We start from the raw sequence: 16,945 nt of genomic DNA, 5'->3' as shown, positions 1-16,945 counted from the left end.
GGCGGCGGCCCCGGCGGCGGCCCCGGCGGCTCGCTGCGGCGCTCGCGGTCCATACGCACGCACATCGTTCGGCGCGCGTGCGCGTCGAGGGTATGCCGCGGGCATGTGGAGTGGACCTGGGAGGCTACACACTATCGGTGGAGGGTTCGAGGACGAGGTCGGGGATGCTGGTGAGGCTGCGGTGCGTGGGCGCTGCGTGGGGGTTGAGCAGGAGCTGGTGCAGGAGGAAGTTGGCGAGTGTGCGGCTTGTCCAGTAGCTCATATGCGCGCGCAGCATGTCGATGTACTGAGAAAACTGGGGTCAGTGCGCGGCACGTACCGAGCTGGGCGAGTCGACGTCCATGGCATAGTCGATGCACCCGTTGGGGTTCAGCGCGTGGAAGCGGCGCTCGCCGCGCTCCATCTCCTCGAGCGGCACGGGGAGAGTGAGCGGCGTGCCTGGCTGGCTCGTTGCGCGCAGCTCGGGCGAGGTCGGGTCGTCGGAGCGTGCGCGCATCACGCGCTGGAGCAGCTTGCCCATGTTCAGGCGCGGCTTGTCGAGAGCGTCGGGCAGGTGCGCGGCGTCGCGCGGCAGGTCCACGGGCCGCATCATGCGCGCGTAGGCTGGATCGGCCGTCGCGGACATCTGGAAGCTGACGGGGTCGGTCGACGCATACACGTTGTAGATGGCCTCCACGGCGAAGCAGCCGTCCTGGCCGACCGCGTCTGACGTGGCATCGTCTGCGTCGTTGCCCGGGCGTCGGCGCGCCCGCAGCTGGGCGCCGTTCATGTAGAGGAGGAACGGCAGTGGCGAGCCCGTGCAGAAGAGGTAGCGTGTGTTGAACAGGAGGTGGGGGCTCGTGACGTGGATGTGCGCCTCGTCGATCTCGCGCACGGGCGGCACCAGCGTCGGCTGCATCTTGAGCAGGTCCGCGGCAAGCATCGAGCCGAGCGAGTGGCCCATGATCGATACGCGCCCGCCCAGCTGCTCAAACTCGGGGTTCCGCTGCACAAAGAGGCGGTACAGGCGGTTCATCTCGTGGAGGACCGCCTGCTTCATCGCGCCGTGGTGCCGCGAAAAGTAGAAGGGGATATCGAGCAGCGCCTTGGTCACGATGTTGCGCACGGCCGGGATCGTCGCATCGTTCGTGAGGTCCTGGAGTGTGTAGCCGACGTCCGGATCGAACTGCAGGCCGCGGCGCCAGCAAATGGGGATCAGCTTCACCCGCCCGCCGTTGAGCAGCGGGCGCAGGTCGGCGTCCTGCATCTGCGTGCGCATGAGCGTGCGCAGGCGGTCAATGTCGTGCACAAAGTGCATGGTCGCATAGTCCTGGTGTGAGTGCGCGCACGTACCTCGAAGAGCTTCTGGCCGATGCCGTGGATGCAGAACAGCAGCTCCGGCGGCCGACTCGACGTGCAGGGCATCGATGTATCGTCGTCGTAGCGGTCCTCGACGTCGCTCTCACTCGACGTGCTCTCGTCCCCTGGATCCTGCGGCGCAGGCGCGGGCGACCGCCGGAACGACCAGGCCTTCGACATGAAGGCCTCGCTCAGCGCGACCCAGGGCGTGGGCGACACGCTCGGGTCGGACGGCGCGACGCGCTCGCCGATCGTCCCGGCGGCCGGCGGCGCGTCGGCTGGTGGCGGAGGTGGCGGCGCGTCGGCAGGGGGCGTGTCGGCCGCCTGCATCGCCGGCGACGCTGTGGGCGTGCGCTTCGGCGGCGAGTCCGCGCGGCGCTGCCACGCGGTGCCGGAGCGCAGCCGCTCGCTCAGCTCGCGCGCATGGACGAGGCCGCGGACCAGGAATGCGTCGCGCGAAAACGGAAACAGTTTGCTGCCGAGGTGCTGCGTGACAATACGCGCGGTGTGTGGCGCCTCAAAGTGGATCTTGGCGCCGCCGACGACGCTCGGCAGGTCGTACAGCGGCACCTCCTCCCCCCGGCTCTTGGACAGCGTGCCCTTGAGGCGGTGCGAGAGGCGCCACGGCTCGGCCGTGTGGTAGGCCTGCAGGATATCCGCCTCCAGGAGGGTGTCGCATCCGATCGGGGACGTCGCGCCGTCCGACGCGACGTAGTACCAGTGCGCGCGGATCACAGGCTGGTCGTAGCCGGCCCACAGCGCGGGATACATCTGCGTGAGCGAGTGGGACATACGATCATCTGCGACAAGTCCACGTCGAACAAGCGGTCCTCCAGCACAGCGACGCGGAACTGGCGCTCTTCGGCAGGCTCGTCGGGGTCCGTAGCGCGGTAGCTCGGCAGCGCGTGCTTGTCCGGCGGCGCCGGCGGCGCCGGCGGCGGGAGCACGGACGTGTTCTCGTCCGTCCGCGACGACCAGAACGACGAGCTGAGCCACGAGCGCGCAGGCGGCGCACCGCTGGACGACGTGCCCTGCGTCGCGCGGCGCCCGGCGAGCTGCGCGTGCACCCGCCCATAGGCCTCCTCGAGCGCGAGGTTATCGACCTCGGGGAACGGCACCCAGATACGCCCGTGCGAGTGGAACCACGACGCACCGACGCCCGCATCGCGCGGCTCACGCTGCGCGGCCAGCCGGCTGGTCCCCACGACCGCCTCCATGACGAGGGAGCGATCGGCCCGTGCGGCCCGCACGCCGCCTCCACTTACACGGCGGTCCGACAGCGGGGCGGCAGGTGCATCGTCCACGTGGGGACGCCGACGAGGCAGAGGCACACGAGCACGCCCACGGCCCACGACACAAAGAGGTACGCAAAGGCTGTGCGCATGGGGCGCAGGGCCGTGAGCTCGAGCATGACCGTGCTGACCGTGCTGAGTGTGCCAGCGAGGCCGTTCTGCAGGGCGTCCAGCGCGTGGCACGTAAGCGTCGTGTGCGCGCGCGTGCGCTGCAGCGTCACAAACGCCGACAGAAGCAGAGTGGCTAGCAGGTTCGCGAGCGCGGTGCCCCATGGCCACGCGCGGCGCTCGCGCAGAGGGCGCGGGTCGTTCGCACTGCGCGGCACGTTGAGGCGCGCGAGCTGCCAGCGCGCCAGCGCGCCGGCCGGCGCCAGGACCACGGACAAGGTCACGTCGCGGTAGGATGTATACAGGCCACACAGGAGCGCGGCGCCGGCCCACGTGAGCACGCCCGCGATGGCCCACGCCGCGGCGCCGAGACGAGGCGGCACCTTGGGCACGCGCACCCGGTCCAGGGGCAGCGCATCGCCCACGGCGTGGCCGGCCCATAGGCCCGCGAGGCCGCCGGCCACGGTCGCTCCGGTCTGTGTGAGGGCGTCCATGATGCTGTGCAGGCCGTGGCGGTCCCAGTGCCCGTCGTTCGCGAACGCCTGGAACACTTGGAAGACCCACGACGAGAAAGACGTGCACGATCCTGCAAACCCCGTCGTGACGAGCACGACGCACGCGGGGTGCCATGCCTCGAGCGCGCGCTTCGTGCGTGCATGCGAGGCCCAGCCCATCAAGACGCAGCCGACAGCCTGCGCCCAGATCAGGGGCTTGATGCTCTGGCCATCGTACGTATTGAGCCCAATGAGGCCGAGGCGCGCGAGGGTGCCCCACACGCTGCCGACGGCAATGGCGCCGGCGGCCGCCGTGGCTGAGGCCATGCGGAGAGAAGGAGCCTCCACAGCACGTGGCGCGTGACGCGCTGCGACGCGTCGAGACGCTGTTGCCACCGCATGCGCCGCCGAGAGTCTGCGCGAGCGCGTGCGGACGACGAGGACGGCTCGTCGTCGCCGTCAGCGCTGCCGGAGGAGGACGAGGATCTGCGCTCTGACTTTCTCGCGGACTTTGACGAGCAGACGTTTCTTGCACAGCTCGACCTGCTCAACCCGCGGGGGCCGCCTGCGCCGCCCGGCGCGACGGCCGCGCCGATCGCAGAGGCGCCGCCGCCCGTGGCGCCGGCCGGCCACGGCGCCTATGCACCGCCCTCGTCGGACTTTTACGGCACGGCCATCCAGATCCTGACGCACATCCTCGGCAGCTCCACGCCGTACCCGTGGCTCGCCGACGGCCACACGCCACGCGCGGACGACGGCCCACCGCCCTGGGACGTCGCGTCNCGCACGCGCCGCCCGCCGCGCCGCCGCCTGTGCCGCGCGTCGCGCCGCCCGAGCCGCTGCACTTTGCTGATCTGACGTTCCCCGAGGACGAAGACGACGACCCGGACTTTCTGCCGCTCTCGCACGAGGCCGACGAGCTCGGAGCGCCCAGCGCCTCGGCGTGGTCGCGCGCGATGGACGAGGTCGTTCCTACGCGTGCCAAGAGGCGCGACGCGGCAGCCGCGTCGCCGACCAAGCCGAAGCGGGGGCGTCCACGGCAGTATACCGCGGAAGAGGCCATGGCCCGGAAGCGAGGCCGCAATCGCGACTACATGGCGCGGCAGCGCGAGAAGAAGCAGGGCGAGGCGCCCAGCCTCCCGCCGGCGCCGGCGCCGGCGCCGGCCCCCGCCGCTGCGCCCGACGAGCGTCTCGTGCTCGAGGCCGAGAACCGGTTCTTGCGCACGGAGCTCGAGCGACTGCGCGAAGAAAATGCGCGGCTGCGAGGCCGCGAGGAAATGCGCGCGTACGCAGCGCGCCTCGGCCTCGACCCGCGCGCGCACGAAGCCATGTCATAGATTTGTACAGGAGAGCTACTCATAGCGCGCACGCGGATTCCAGCCCGTGGCGCCGTGCACAGAGAGGGTGGGTGTGTGGGTAGGGGACTTGCCCAGCGCGCCGCCCTCCGAGTACGCAGCGCGGTGCGCGCCGCGCCGCGCCCGGAACGGCATGTCCAGGGTCGACGAGTCCGACGGCAGCGGATCGTCGTCGGGGGTGGCGATGCGCCGCTCGCCCCACGCGTCCTGCGCGGCGAGGCGCTCGTGCTCTGCCTCGGTGAGCCGTGCGTCGTAGAGGCGCGGGGTGTCGTGGCCGGCATAGTGCATATGGGCAGGGGCCTCCGACGCGAGCGACGCATCTTCGCTGAGCACCTCGGCCGCGTGTGCGTCTGGGTCGTCGTAGCCATTCTCGTGCCAGGCGAACGGCTTGCCTGGCTCGCCATGGGCTTGGGCGCCGTCCATCGACCATGAGAGATCATGCGAGTCCTCCTTGGGCATCGAGACGGGCAGCTCAGACGTGTACGCAGCGAGAGGATACGCCGACTCGTATGTGTCAGGTGGCTGGGTGCCGGGCGCCGGCACCAACGGGTCCACGAACGACGGCGGACGGCGCTTGGCCCGCTGGCGCCGCCGCACGAAGTAGTACGTGAGGATCGCCAGTACGCCGGCGAGAGCGGCCAGGCCGATGCCCAGCGGCACGCCTATCTTGACGCCGTTCGAGCCGGATGGGCTAGGTGCGCGCGCACGGTCGCTGCGGCCGGTGCCGCCCGTGTACATGTTGGGCCGCGGCCCATTGGGTGAGGCGCCAGGCCAGCCAGGCATGCCCGGCTTGCCGCTGTCCGCGGGACGAGGGAGCAGGCGGATCTGGTCGCGCGAGAGCTGGAACGCAGGGCCCCCTGACGCCGAGCTGTTCTGCCCCGTGTAGTAGTAGGCGATCGGGTCGCTGCCCACGCCCGTCACGCTCACGTTCGAGAGCGCAGGGTCCGCGCACTTCACCTGGAGGTGCGAGAGCTCCTGGGCGTAGTAGCCGCGCTCGCGGAACGACGCATCGGACATGTTGAGCACGCCGCCGGCCCACTGGCGCTCGCGCTTACTCGAGCCGGGCGTGAGGCCCCGCAGGGTGAAGACGACGCGCGACGGCGTCCGAGGAAAGTACGACGGGGCGTCGCTGCGCCGCACGGTGCGCACGGTAGATTGGTCGATCGACCAGGTGATACGGTCCGGCGTCCACGCGATCGTGTAGTTGTGCCAGTTCCCGAGCGAGAAGCGGGGCACCTTGGCATCGACGCCGAGCGCCGAGGGCGAGCGGCCCAGCGCCGCGAGGTTCGTCGCTACGCGCGATGCGTTCTTTCCGCCCATCGCAAAGGCGATCGCGTCGCCGACGTCCGAGGCCGTGCCGAACGAGGCGACGAGGCCCGCCGTCGCATTGAGCCGCAGGCGCGCCGTGACGTTGCCATACAGCAGGTAGTGGGACGTCGAGACGCGCGACGCGTGCGCGGCATTCATCTCCAGGAGCACGCCGTCGCTGCCCTGGCCGAGGTAGCCCGACTCGAACACGAACGGCGCCGCCGATACATCGCCGTTGTACTGCAGGAGCGGACGAAATACAGTCCCGTCATTGTACACGCTGGGCGAGATGTCCGCGTCCATCGGCACGCACACGGCATTCGACACGCACGCCGTCGCCGTCTGGCTCAGCATCGGCTGGCACCCACTCGTGCACTGCGCGGCGCCTGCACCACACTCGCCGTCTGCCGAGCAGCACGGCGCATCCGCAGGGCATGGGCGGCCCGGCCCGCACGACGCGGCGAGCACGCGCGCTGCACCGAGCACGGCACTGAGCCATCCCACGCGCATCGGCGGAACAAAGGCCCCAGCGGCTCACGATCGCTGGGGGCTGCGCACATGCGTGACCCTCGCAGTCTTACGTCAGACTATGCGCCCCAAGGCGGCGGCTACGTGAGCGCTAGGACCAATTGAACTACGCCGGCGCGCCTCGGCGCCCAGGCGTCGAAAGGCCGGCACGCGGCCGGGGGAGCCGCGAGCGCGGCCGGGGCCGTGTGGGTGCGACGACCGGCGCTNCGGCGCTGGCGCCGGGGACGGCGCGTGCGCCGGCGCGCCGGCGAGCGGCGTGGGTCGGCCTGCGACCCAGCCCCACAGGCGCGTCCAGAGGGGCGAGGCGGGGCGCGCACGCTTGGACGGCGGCCCCGCTGCGTCCGTGCCCGGCGCGTCGCCCTCGCCAAGGGCCACATCGCAGGTCCGCTTCGTGCGCTGCGAGAGCCAGTGGAACGAGCGCTCGCGCATCGCCTCGGCGGCGTCCAGCTCCCGTTCCCGCAGGTAGCGCGCCTGCAGCGCAGGTACGCGTGCGTACAGGCGCGCAAGCGACCAGGCGCCCTGCAAGTCGTCCGGCTCGAGGCCGAGTGCTTCGAGGAACGCCACAATCACCTCGTCGACGTCGACGTCGACGTCGGCCGTGTCCGTCGCTCGGAGGTGCGCGCGGAAGTGGAAATCGAGCTGTGCCCACGCCTCGTTGGTCCAGAGGCCCGCGCGAGCCTGTGCGCGCAGTGGGTGCGTCGCAGGACGCAGAGCCTGCTCAGCTGCATCGAGGAGCGCGGGCAGTGTCTGCGAGTCGTCGCCGGGCAGCGGCGGGTAGAGTGGCTCGTCGTTCAAGTAGCCTTCCTGGATGTACTGGTGGTGCACTTTGAGAATGGCCGCTGCGCGCGCAGCCGCGACGGGATTCAGACTCGACACTTCAATGCACGACGTAGGGTAGGGCCGCGCGAGCATCATGGCTCGGGAGGCCAGGGAGGCGGACAAGTTGGCGCTGAGATCTGACAGCGACGGCTCGTCGACGGCGGGCGCCGCCGGCAGGGGCGGCGCCCTTGGCGGCGAGTCGGGGGCGGCCGGCGGCACGGAGGCAGCGCGGCGAGCGCCTGCGTCAGCGGGACGTCGAACGGCCGGCGAGGGCTGCGCGGACCGTACGTGGGGCCGCAGCGCCGCCCGAGCGCGCACGGGCGAGACGTCCACGAGCGGGACACGCTGCGCCTTGACACTCTTGGTCGGCGACGGCGTGCGCCGCGCACGCGCGCCTTCGAGCGATACGGCATGGGGGACAGGCGTGCGCGCCCGGGGCGCAGGGCTCGTCGGCGCGGGCGGCGCCTCTTCCATCTGAAGCTCATCAAGATGGAGCGGCGTGTCTCGCGCCTCGGACGACGCCTCTGGCCGCGGCCAAGGCACATCGTCGTTCGCCATGTGACGCAGCTCGTCTTCCAGTGCTTCGATGCCCTCGAGCGTCTCTTCCAGCGCCTCGTCGACCATATCGTCTGAGTCTAGCTCGGCGGGTCCCGAGACGGCAGGCGCCGCGTCCTCGGTCGGCGCATCGAGCCATGCCGTATCACCGGGCGCCGTGGCCGGCACGGGGGCATCCAGCTGCCCGTCCGCCCCGTCACTAGCGAGCTCGTCCGTCGGGGTCTCGTGCTCGATCTGCGCTGCCGCCGAGGTCGAGGGAGGCCAGGGTAGTGACTCTGGCGGCGGAGTGCGTGTGCGTGTGGTATAAGAGGTCTCGTGCGAGGGGCCTGCCCGCTCGAACCAGCTGGTATCATAGAGTGCCTCGTCCTTGGCCGTGCGGCGCGGCGATGGCGAGGTGGGAAGCGCAGGGCCCTCGTCCATGGCATGCTCAAAGTCCATGTACACGGGCTCCTGCGATGGACGGGGGCGGCGCCGGGGCGCCGAGTTGGATTGGCGTGTTGTGGGCGCGGGACGCTCGAACCATGCATGCGCCGAGTAGGACGTAGAGGGCGTAGGCAGTCGACTGCGGCTGCGTGGGCGAGAAGGCTTGGGGCGCGAGTGGGCGCGAGCAGGCTCCAAAAGTGCTTGTGTTGAGCTTTGTTCCGCGTCAGCCTTCTCGGCCTCGAGTCGTTCGAATTCGAATGGTTCTGCGTCGGCTCGCTCGGCCTCGCGACGCTCTGCTTCGAGTCGTTCGGCCTCGGCTTGTTCTGCCTCAAGTCTTTCAGCCTCAAGTCGTTCGGCCTCGGCTTGTTCAGCCTCGCGTCGTTCAATCTCGCGTCGTTCAGCCTCCCGCCGTTCAGCCTCGCGTCGTTCAATCTCGCGTCGTTCAGCCTCCCGCCGTTCAGCCTCGCGCCGTTCGGCCTCCCGCCGTTCAGCCTCCCGCCGCTGGGCGTCAAGTCGTTCAGTTTCACGTCTTTCAGCCTCGCGTCTTTCAGCCTCGCGTCGTTCAGCTTCACGTTGTTCGGCCTCTCGCCGCTGGACTTTAAGCTGTTCAGCCTTGCGTCTTTCAGTTTCAAGTCGTGCAGCTTCACGTCGCTCAGCCTCACGTCGTTCAGCCTCAAGTCGTTCAGCCTCAAGTCTTTCAGCTTCAAGCCGTTCAGCTTCAAGCCGTTCAGCTTCAAGCCGTGCAGCTTCACGTCGCTCAGCCTCACGTCGTTCAGCCTCACGTCGTTCAGCCTCACGTCGTTCAGCCTCACGTCGTTCAGCCTCAAGTCGTTCAGCCTCAAGTCGTTCAGCCTCAAGTCTTTCAGCTTCAAGCCGTTCAGCTTCAAGCCGTTCAGCCTCAAGTCGTTCAGCTTCAAGTCGTTCAGCCTCGGCTTGCTCGGCCTCAGCTCGCTCGGCCTCAGCTCGCTCGGCCTCGAGTCGCTGCGCCTCTCGTTCAGCCTCGGCTTGCTCGGCTCGCTCGGCATCCTGCCGTTCCACCTCTCGCCAATCCTCAGCCTGTACATCTTCCGCCAACTCGTGCCCAGGCTGCCATGCGGGGTCCCATGGCGTCTCGTCTTCCGGTCGCCTCGACGCCCATGCCAAGTCCTCGGGCTCTGCCTCTGCCTCGGGGATCGGCCCCATCTCAGGCACGTCCAGGGCCGGCGCCTCGTCCAGCTCCATCGTTCTCGACATGGACGGCTCCCAATCAGGCGCCCATGTCGGTGCGGGCGAGTGCGCCGATGCCTCAGGTGGCATGGGCGAATGGCGCGCCTTGTCGGGAGAGCGCAGCCGCGCAAGGCGCTCCGAGACGCCCAGCGACCGATCGTAGAGGCTCGGTGTCGATGCGCCATCCGCGGGCCGACGAGTGCGTGTGCGTGCATCGGTGCGGTGCGGTGTCAGGGTGGACGAAGGCCGCGTGCGGCGCGGCGTATCGTCGCGCCACGACGAGAGGGGCCGCTTGCGTGGCGTCGCTGTGGTGGACGTCAAGCCCAAGTCTTCCCGTTCAAAGCGGCGCACCATGGCGAGCAGGCTTGCGTCGCCCTGCGCGGCCTGCATCGACAGGTCCAGGCGCGCCGGCTCGTTCAAGAGCAGCGGGTCGTCGGTAGAGCTCACGGGCGAGAGCGGCGCCTGGGCGAGCATCGGCTTGGGCGGGGAGGCAGCGCGTGCGGCGGCCGGCGGCCTCGTCGGTGCGAATGGCTGGCGTGAAGAGGGCGCCTCGACATAGTCGCGCGCAAACGAGGCGGTCGGTGCATCGCGGTCCGCGTCGTCGTCGTCGAGGATGGTCATGGGCGCGGGCGCCCGGCGCGAGCGCACGGGCGTCGTTGCCCCTGTGGACGAGGCGCTCTGGCGGCTCGCCGACCAGTTTGGCGCGGGGAATTCGCCGTAGGGGCGGAGGGCGCGCCGGGGCGTCGACGGCGTGAGGGAGGTCGAGACGTCCTGCGCAAACGCCTGGGGCCGGCGCCCCACGTGTGGTGTCGACGAGGGCACGGGCTGGGACGGCCGGTAGCTCGACGCGTCCAGGACCGACTTTAGCTCGTGCGCGCGGTCGAGGGTGCTCGGCCCCGGCGAGGGCATGGCACGATCCCCCCGCGACTTGCGCGGCAGCGCGAACGCCATCGGAGCACGGGCTGGGCGTAGCGGCGCGACGCGGCGCGTAGGTGGAGGCGCCGCGTGCGTGCCACGCGGCGCTTTCAAAACTATATACACGTGATGTACACGTGAGCGCAGGGTCTTAGCAGCGCGAGCGGCGCCGCTTCCGTTTCTTCCACACCGTCACTTGGCAAGATGACGAAGAAGAGAAGGAATGGAGGGTACGTTGCCCAGCGGCTCACACCAGACGCAACAAGCACGGACGTGGCCACGTCCCCTTTGTGCGCTGCGCGAACTGCGCCCGTGCCGTCCCCAAGGACAAGGCCATCAAGCGCTTCACCGTGCGCAACATCGTCGAGGCTGCGGCGGTGCGTGACCTGAGCGAGGCCAGTGTGTACGACGAGTACGTGCTGCCGAAGCTCTACATCAAGGTGGCGTACTGCGTTTCGTGCGCTATCCACGCCAAGATCGTGCGTGTGCGCTCGGTCGAGGGTCGCCGCAACCGCGCGCCCCCGCGCCTGCGCTTCAACCGCGACAACCGCAAGCCGAACGCGGCGGCGGCGCAGGCGGCCGGTGGCGCCCGTGCCTAAAAATGGGCCATAGCAGTTAGCCCTACGACGTCGACATAGCTACCAGTGTGGCTGTAGGTGCACGAGACACCGCAGCAAGTCGTCGGCGGCGACGCCGCCGGTGCGTGGGCGCAGCTCACGCACGAGCCCCTCGAGACGGGGCCGCGGCATGCGCTCGGCGGCGTGCAGCAGGGCGCCGTCCAGCACGCCCTTCGCGAGCGGGCGCGCCGAGCGCGGGTGGAACACCGCGCGGAATGCGCGGGGGTTGAGCGCGGCGGTGTGCGGCACGGCGCGCACGAGCTGGGTCTGGAAGAGCTGGAGCGTAGGGAACACCTTGTCCGTGACAGGCACCAGCACGTCCAGCGCGCCGTTGCGCTTCAGGAGGAGCACCTCGGACGTGAAGCACTCGTCATTGGCCGTGCGTGCGCCGCCGACGACGAGCGCCTGGACCACGTCGCCACTCGCGCGGTACTCGCAGCGCACGAGGAGGCGCTGCCCGCCCAGGCTCGTCGGGTTCGACGGCTGGTAGTCGAGGAGGCGCAGCACGCCGCGCGGATCGCACGTCACGAGCGCGAGCTTCGCGTGGTCGATGAGCAGGCCGCCCTGCAGGGCGCACGCCTGTCCGTAGTCGCGCCCCAGGAGCACGAGCTTGATCGGATCCGACTGCACGGCGATCCAGTACGCACTCCGCTCGTAGTCGGTCAGCAGCACAAAGTTTTTCACGCGCTGCAGCGAGGTGGTATACACGCCCGTGTCGAGGAACGCCACCGTGACGAGCCACTCGCTGAACTCGAGCGAGCGCACGAGCAGCCGGCCGCCCACGGCCGCGACGAGGAAGCCGCTCATATCGCACAGCGCCGTGACGGGCGCGCGCATCTCCTCGTGGCACAGCAGGCGCAGGCGCATCGCGTCGCCAGGCGCCGCGCCGGCCGCCGGGACGCTCTCGGTCACCTCCCACACATACATGTGGCCGCGCGCCGTGCGGTCCTCGCCGAACGCCATCGTCGTGCCAGCCGCGATGTACGCGCGGCGCCCCGAGCCGCGGTCGAGCGTATCGAGGTGCGCAGCGCACAGCGCCGTGACGCGCTCGCCCGCCTCGAACTCGAAGCCGTGCACGGGCGGCTCGCCGACGCGCGCGAAGAGCTCGAGCGCGCCGCGCACCGTGTACGTCGGCGTCGGATCCTGCGCCGGATCGCGCACCGGCCGCTCCTCGTCGTCGTACAGCACAAAGGCGGCCGGCTGCTCGGACGCCGCCACGAGGCACCCCGTCTCGTCGTGCGCGACGACATGCGTGTAGCTCCGCCCGGTGCGCCACCGCGTGTACGGCACGAGACTGTCGAGCTCGCACGCCTCCCATGCGAGCTCGCACGCATCGCCGTCGTGCACACACACACACACGCCCTCGTCCGGGTGCGCACACAGCGAGAGGAGCGGCAGGTCCGTCTCGAGGCACTGCAGCGCGGCCTTGCGCGTCTTGACGACGACGAGCGAGTGGGCGCCCGTCACAGCCGCGCACGGCATGCCGTGCAGCTGCAGGGGGACCACGGCGTCACTCGCGGCGGCCAGCATGCAAGCTTCGGCGAGCACAAAGCGCAGACGCGCCGCGTGCATGCGCGCCTCGTACACGGCCAGCTGCCCGTTGGTATACTGCACAAGCATTGCCGGCACGTCGCCCAGCACGCACAGCTTGATATGCTGCACGTCCAGCTCATCGACCTCGTCGGCCGGCGTCTCGTCCACGCACCGCGGCATGGCGCCGAGCGACGTGCACGACCACGTGCGCTCCATGGAAGGGAGCGTGTGCAGCGCGAGGTGCCCCTCGGCGCTCAGCACCGCGAGCTGGGCCTCCGCGCCGAGGCCCAGGCCGAGGCACAGGTCCGCGTACGCGCCGGGCAGCTCGGCGAGGCACGTCCACGCCACGCCGGCTGCGGGCGCGTGCCACACCTGCACGCTCCCCGTGTCGAGGACCAGCACCACATACGCGCCGTCCACGCACGCGTGCCGAATCGGCGCGGCGGGGCGCACGGGCGGCACACTCGAGGCGGAGCCGTCCGCGTGGAGCCAGCGCGCCTCGTGTGGCGTCACACGCACGACGCCCGAGAGGGTCGTGCCGCAGGCCAGGGTGCGCTCGGTGTACTGCTGCACGAAGCGGGGCGGCGCGTCGCGCTGCAGCTCGTACACGAGGCACTCTTCGCCCCACGCCGCGAAGAGCAGCATGGATGTGCGGGTGGTGTGTGCTCCCCACACGTACTGCGCGGGCGCGATGGGCGCGCGTGCCGAGCAGCGGAGGCGCGATTCGAGCGTGAGCAGCTGGCGCTCTCCCGCGACGACGGTGCGGGGCGCGAGGTGCCCGTGCACATTGCGCAGCGTGCCGATCGTCAGGCCATGCACTGGCGCGAGTGTAGGGAGCGTGTCGAGCACGCGCAATGCGAGGCGCGCGTGTGCAGTGGGCGCGGCGGCCGGCGCCGCGGGCGTCGCGAGTGACTCGCCGTACAGCACCACGTCTTCGTCGTCGACGGCCATGGTCGGCGCGGAGGGCGCGGCGTCGATGGGCGCGGCGCTGGCGACGGGCGCGGCGTACAGACACGTGTCCTGGAGCGTCGACGCACAGAGGATCGCGCCGCCCGGCAGGCGATCGACGCACGCGGCGCCGGCGTCGCGCATCGCGTCGACAGGCGCGAGCGAGAGGGTCGTCAGCGAGCGGCCCTCGAGCGTGCACTGGAGCGCAAACACGTCGCCGCTGTGCAGGAAGAGGAGCGCGCGCGTCGACTCGACAAACACGAGGCGCGAGTCTTGCAAGTCGAGCTCGAAAAGGCTGCCGTCGGGGGCGGCCGCGCGGGGCAGCGACCATGTCGAGGTGGCCGCGGACCATGCGCTCACGCTGGTGCCGACGAGGCGCCCTGTGAGGTCGAGGTGCGCGAGCGCACTGGGGGTCACGAGGAGGACGCCGCCCAGCGCCTCGGGGCACGCCTCGACGCCCAGGGTGTCGTACGGCAGCGGCTCGCTCGTCACCGTGACCGTGTACTTGGCGAGCGACAGCTCGAGCGTGATGAGGCACACGCGCAGCGTCTGCTTCGCGTCCGAGAGGCTGCCGGTCCACGTAAGCTCAGGCTCGTACAGCACCGCGAGCGTGGGGTTCTGGAAGCCGGGTAGGAAGCATATGTCGCGCACGTTGCGGATCGAGGCGTCGACGTCCTCGCCGAGCGCGAGCACGAACGACGGCGCGTACGGCTGGTGGGTCGCGAGGGCGGGATCGCGTGCATCGTCGAGGCCCAGCTCGGCGGCGTCCTGGTACAGCGGGAGCACGGCCACGGCGTCCTGAGGGAGCAGGAGCGCTGCGCAGCGGCTCGCAGGGTCAGCGCGCAGCGCCGGCACAAACGCCGGCGGCAGTCCCGCGGCCAGCTGCGGCGCCCGCTCAAACGTGTGGATCGAGATCGTCTGTACATCGCCCGCCACGTCGTCCCACTCGAGGAGCGCGAGCTTGGCGTCCGTGAACGACACAAGCAGGCGCTCGCGCCGATCGACCTGCGACGCGATCGTGCGCACGACGACCATACCTGTCACTTGGCCAAACAGACGGTGCGCACGCACCTGCACGAGGCGCAGGCCGTCCGCTGTGTGCCGCGCCTCCCACACAGTCAGCAGGTCGTCGCGCGCGAGCACGACATGGCACGCGAGCCGCCCGCGGTGCATGGGCCACGTCCATGGGCCCGCTTCCGCGTCAGGAGGCGTGAGGTGCACGCCCACCCCGCGCGCAAAGCCACTCGCTGGCACCCGCTGGTAGTGCACCGCGCAGGCCATCGTCGTGGTGGGTCGAATTAGTCAGGGTATAGCGCGGCCTCCACTATGGATCTGAGGACGACACGCCGTGCGGCTTGGGCGGGCCGCGTGGCTTGCGCTTGCGAAAGAGACTGGATGTGGGCTCGGGGGCCGGCGCGTCCGGCGCGGCCTTGGTCTCTGTGGCCGGCTCCGCCTTGATAGGATGGGCCGCGTCGCCGGCGCGCTGACGCTTCGTTACGATCGGCACGAGATCGGACTCGTCGTCGTCGTCCAGCGAACGCTCTACGAGTGCAAAGTCTCGCGCTGCCTGCCGCTCCTCGTGGATGGGCGCCGGTGCGGCCGGCGCTGGCTCCGCGGCCGGCGCGGCGGGCACCACCGTCTCCCACGCGCCGATCTCGGCGGTCTGGGGCGCCGCCCGGGGCGGAGGAGCTGGCGCCTCGTCCTGGAGACCCAGCGAGGCCGCCGTCGTGTAGTGGGCCATCTTGTCTGAGGGTCTCCATGCCGCGGCGCGCCGCACCGGGTCCGGCCTTGGTGCAGCGCTGGGCGCCGGTGCCACCGGAAGCGGGCGTTCAGCGCGCCCACCATCATACCGCGCATGCTGCCGAGCCGCTGCCTGCTCGATCCGCTGCATGGTCCGTTGCTTCTCGTTGTCCGCGCGCCGCTGTGCGTCCGTGTCGCGGTGGAGTGCACGAAGAGCCCGCTCTACATTGTGTTTGTGCCGCAGACCACTCTCGTGGTGCCGCCGTGAAGGTGGATCATCATTGATGGTGACTTGGCAGTACTTGCACGTCCACCGCTTGCGTGAGATCCACACGTCGGCCATGAGCGCCAGCGCGTCGGGAGCGTGGAGGTAGGCGCGGCGCCACCGCTGATCACGTGCCAAAGAGTCGGGGGTATCTACGGGGTGCCTAGCTAGAGCGCGGTGCCTCCTGCTTGGGCCTAAACGAGGCGTCTGCGCCGTTCGACGGGCTTGCTCCGCGCTTTTCAGGCGGCTGCGCATGGGGCGTGTGGGGCGAGCCAAAGAACATGGGCAGCGCTGAGCGATCGAGGTGCGGGACCGGCACCATATTAGGATGATATAAGCCCTGCGTCACATCGGGCGCAGAGGCGCGCATCGAGAGGTTCGGCTGCGTGCGCCGGCGCTTGAGCGCAGCGTGGGGCATGGGGGCGGGGCTGTCTGGCCCGTCGTCCGCGCGCTTGCCCTTCGCGACCGGCGCCCAGCCGGGGTGGAAGAGCGGCGTGTCCATCGCAGGCGCGAAGGGCGGCGCCGGCACCCCGCCCATGGCATGCGACGAGAGCCCGGCATCGGCGCGGCCCATATCCAGGCCCTCGTCCTCCTCGTCCTCGTCCTCCTCGCCCTCCTCGCCCTCGTCCGCCTCCTCTCTCAGCAGCGGCGCCGACGACGGGCCCGCCTGCAGCGACATATCGGATGCATCCGGCGCATTCAGACACTCTTGGATCAGGTTGCGGCCCTCGGGCTCCTTCACCACGGCCTCCAGCTTCGGCGTCGTGAACGTATAGACCAGTCCCGTCTGCGAGACGACGAGCAGCAGCACCTGTGTGCCGGTGAGCGTAGCGAGCTCGTATGCCTTCTTCATAATGCCGGCCTTGCGCTTGCTAAATGTGATGTGCCGACGCGAGTCGTCGTCAATATACTCGATCTTGATTTTCCGGCGCCCCGTCCGGCTGTCCTTCTCGCCCTTGGCGGGCGCGCGCCGCCGGGCGTTCGTGCGCGTCGCCTCATTCTCCTGCGGCTGTGGCGCAGTCGACGGCGTCGAGGTGGCCTCGGCACTCGGGGCTGGCGCGCGCGTCGGCGTCTGAGCATTCGGCGACACGTTCTGCGCGTCGGCCGTCGCGTGGCTGGTGGGCACGCTGCTGCCTGGGGCCGGGAAGCCCGGCGCAAAGTTGGGCGGCATGGCCATGAGGCCGCCTGCCGTGGGCAGGCTGCCCTGGCTGCTCGCCATCGAGGCCATTGGAAAGGCCCACGGCCCGCCCTGCGACGTGATCGCCTCGTACGGCTGCCCTAGCGGCAGCGCGCCAGCGGGGATGGGGTACATGGATGCATAAGGGCCGTGTTCCTGAGACGTCGACTCATTCAGGAAACTGCTCATGTCTACCCCAGATCCATTCAGCGTGTGCAAGGGTGCAGGATTTGGCATGGCAGGACCGATGCGTGATAGGCGAGCCCAACGGTTTCCTAAACGGGAGTCGGTCACGAAGGGGCATGCGTCCAATTTGGGGTTGTT

At 70.1% G+C, this 16,945-nt stretch overlaps 7 protein-coding genes across 7 annotated transcripts; 2 read left to right on the top strand and 5 right to left on the bottom strand.

The window, feature by feature from the left end:
• Positions 1 to 301: 301 nt before the first annotated feature.
• On the bottom strand, positions 302 to 2,555 carry MSY001_3489 (uncharacterized protein; the record flags this gene model as incomplete). Its single annotated transcript, XM_018885392.1, has 3 exons — positions 302 to 1,309; positions 1,333 to 2,109; positions 2,133 to 2,555. 3 exons carry the CDS (start codon positions 2,553 to 2,555, stop codon positions 302 to 304), a joined length of 2,208 nt encoding a protein of 735 aa, XP_018741956.1.
• Positions 2,556 to 3,631: 1,076 nt separating this feature from the next.
• MSY001_3488 (uncharacterized protein) lies at positions 3,632 to 4,569 on the top strand (the record flags this gene model as incomplete). Its single annotated transcript, XM_018885391.1, has 2 exons — positions 3,632 to 4,006; positions 4,069 to 4,569. The coding sequence occupies 2 exons, from the start codon at positions 3,632 to 3,634 to the stop codon at positions 4,567 to 4,569; spliced, it is 876 nt and encodes a 291-aa protein (XP_018741955.1).
• Positions 4,570 to 4,584: 15 nt separating this feature from the next.
• On the bottom strand, positions 4,585 to 6,405 carry UTR2 (Putative transglycosidases (GH 16 family)-like protein; the record flags this gene model as incomplete). The annotated part of the gene is made up of 1 exon (XM_018885390.1): positions 4,585 to 6,405. One exon carries the CDS (start codon positions 6,403 to 6,405, stop codon positions 4,585 to 4,587), a length of 1,821 nt encoding a protein of 606 aa, XP_018741954.1.
• Positions 6,406 to 6,477: 72 nt separating this feature from the next.
• Positions 6,478 to 10,377, bottom strand: MSY001_3486 (uncharacterized protein; the record flags this gene model as incomplete). The annotated part of the gene is made up of 1 exon (XM_018885389.1): positions 6,478 to 10,377. One exon carries the CDS (start codon positions 10,375 to 10,377, stop codon positions 6,478 to 6,480), a length of 3,900 nt encoding a protein of 1,299 aa, XP_018741953.1.
• A 168-nt stretch (positions 10,378 to 10,545) lies between these two features.
• Positions 10,546 to 10,940, top strand: MSY001_3485 (uncharacterized protein; the record flags this gene model as incomplete). Its single annotated transcript, XM_018885388.1, has 2 exons — positions 10,546 to 10,571; positions 10,598 to 10,940. 2 exons carry the CDS (start codon positions 10,546 to 10,548, stop codon positions 10,938 to 10,940), a joined length of 369 nt encoding a protein of 122 aa, XP_018741952.1.
• A 39-nt stretch (positions 10,941 to 10,979) lies between these two features.
• MSY001_3484 (uncharacterized protein) lies at positions 10,980 to 14,612 on the bottom strand (the record flags this gene model as incomplete). The annotated part of the gene is made up of 2 exons (XM_018885386.1): positions 10,980 to 14,476; positions 14,498 to 14,612. 2 exons carry the CDS (start codon positions 14,610 to 14,612, stop codon positions 10,980 to 10,982), a joined length of 3,612 nt encoding a protein of 1,203 aa, XP_018741951.1.
• A 151-nt stretch (positions 14,613 to 14,763) lies between these two features.
• On the bottom strand, positions 14,764 to 16,615 carry MCM1 (MADS-box transcription factor-like protein; the record flags this gene model as incomplete). The annotated part of the gene is made up of 2 exons (XM_018885385.1): positions 14,764 to 15,628; positions 15,666 to 16,615. The coding sequence occupies 2 exons, from the start codon at positions 16,613 to 16,615 to the stop codon at positions 14,764 to 14,766; spliced, it is 1,815 nt and encodes a 604-aa protein (XP_018741950.1).
• Positions 16,616 to 16,945: the final 330 nt, after the last annotated feature.

This window comes from Malassezia sympodialis, genomic scaffold (assembly GCF_000349305.1).
Source record: "Malassezia sympodialis ATCC 42132 genomic scaffold, msy_sf_30, whole genome shotgun sequence".
NCBI classification, from domain to species: domain Eukaryota; kingdom Fungi; phylum Basidiomycota; class Malasseziomycetes; order Malasseziales; family Malasseziaceae; genus Malassezia; species Malassezia sympodialis.
This window is presented reverse-complemented; position numbering and strand designations above follow the sequence as displayed.